Raw genomic sequence first — 1635 nt, forward strand, 5'->3', positions numbered from 1 at the left:
CACACACACTTGGCAGAGGTAAATGAGACAAACGGCCTCTTACCGGTGTGAAGACTGAAAGCCAAACTGAGGAGCAGCAGCCTCTGCATGGTGCCTCAGCCGACCAGCAAGTCCGTTACTGGCTCAGACCTCCGTGAGGACAGCATCAAAAACCGGGACTTGTTTTTTTTTACTGACTTTACTGATGATGAAGTGAAACAGCCACAGTCCTCCGACTGCCGCCCTCTCTCATCCCTGTTTCGGCTCCGACTTGCTCGCCTTTACACCATTTTGGTGTTTTTATTTTTCCTCTCCTCTTCTTTACCTCTCTCCTCTTCGCTCTTCAGCGACAGTCGGTTTTCTACTACACTAAAGCAAGCGTGCGTCTGTTACACAGGTAACTTCCGGTTGTGCTCTTCAAAATAAAACAAAAATGTAAATAAATACTCTAAATAAATAAATAGAGGGATTTTCTATGGAAAACATGATCAGGACCTTCATAATGTGTGGCTTCATTAAAACGTTAAATGTTGGATCAATAACTATAAAAATATTTATTATAGAAATGTTTGCCATTATTGTAACAATTGATAAAAGTCAATAGTTTATTTTATTGTTTTTCCTTTCTTTTACAGTAGTAATTTGTTTTGTAATGTAATTTTTTAAACAATGAAATATTTTACTTTATTTACAAAAAATATCTCTTCATTTCCTTTAAAATATTCTTTTTCACTGCATCCCACTTATAATTTTGTCTTCTTATGCTTCTTTCATTTTGTAGCTACATTTCTGCTCTATGAAGCTAATGAATACATGTGTTTTTAAATGAAGAACAAAATAAGATGAAAAAGTAAAGCTAGTCGTAACCATGTTCTACATCCGGTATGGTCCTCGTTGTTTTTGACTTGACGTCATTTTCTCATTAGCGGCACATTCCTCTGTCCTACACGCAGCTCCGCCCCCTTTTTTCCCTTAATATTTTTGTTATCGTTGTTGTTAAAATCCATTAAAATGGTTTCAAAAAACACCAATTTCAATGGTTCATATAATCACTGTAGTATATTATGTTGTAAATGTGGACATGTGTTTTTTAATCAAATCCATGTAATCTGATACCTTTTCAACACTGTTTGTCCTATAAAATGGAAGGACATGCTGCAAGAGAAAAACAATCAACAGCAATAAAAACAAAATGTGATGTGGATTATTAACACAGTGACGTCACTATGATAAAAACAAAATCCTGAGCGCATGATGAACAAACAGTTTGTCCTCATTCCCGGGGCATAATGTCGGTTTGTAAATGGATTTCCCTGATCCTGTAGCYGTCACAGAATAGTATTTTCCATTTAGACCCACCCTGGTGCTGGAGCGCCCCCTGGCGTCCAGGTTTATCAACAACAGTCCAAGCGGGATTAAATAGCTGCACACAATAATCACTGAGCAGACATGGGGATATTCTTGAATTCGAGTCTATTTCGATAAACAGTGATATGTTTTTATAAGCTGTAAAAAACACGTTAAACTTTACTCTTTGCAAACTTGCCAGGTGTAGCAGTATTGAACACGTCACCATTTTTCTCAGTAAATATATTACTAGAGGTGCTAATGACATGAAATTTTCACCAGATGTTGGTAACAACCCAAGTGATCTAT

General features: G+C 36.8%; 1 protein-coding gene across 3 annotated transcripts in view; it reads right to left on the bottom strand.

Moving 5' to 3' along the window:
• kirrel1a (kirre like nephrin family adhesion molecule 1a) overlaps positions 1-333 on the bottom strand; it is a 73330-nt gene extending 72997 nt beyond the window's left edge. For all 3 annotated transcript variants that reach the window (XM_014022945.1, XM_014022946.1, XM_014022944.1), the window contains exon 1: positions 44-333. In XM_014022945.1, the coding sequence (XP_013878399.1) occupies positions 44-89 (46 nt within the window). In that variant the 5' untranslated portion in view covers positions 90-333. The remainder of the gene's footprint in view (positions 1-43) is intronic.
• Positions 334-1635: the final 1302 nt, after the last annotated feature.

This window comes from Austrofundulus limnaeus, unplaced genomic scaffold, assembly GCF_001266775.1.
Source record: "Austrofundulus limnaeus strain Quisiro unplaced genomic scaffold, Austrofundulus_limnaeus-1.0 Scaffold350, whole genome shotgun sequence".
Classification (NCBI taxonomy): Eukaryota; Metazoa; Chordata; class Actinopteri; order Cyprinodontiformes; family Rivulidae; genus Austrofundulus; species Austrofundulus limnaeus.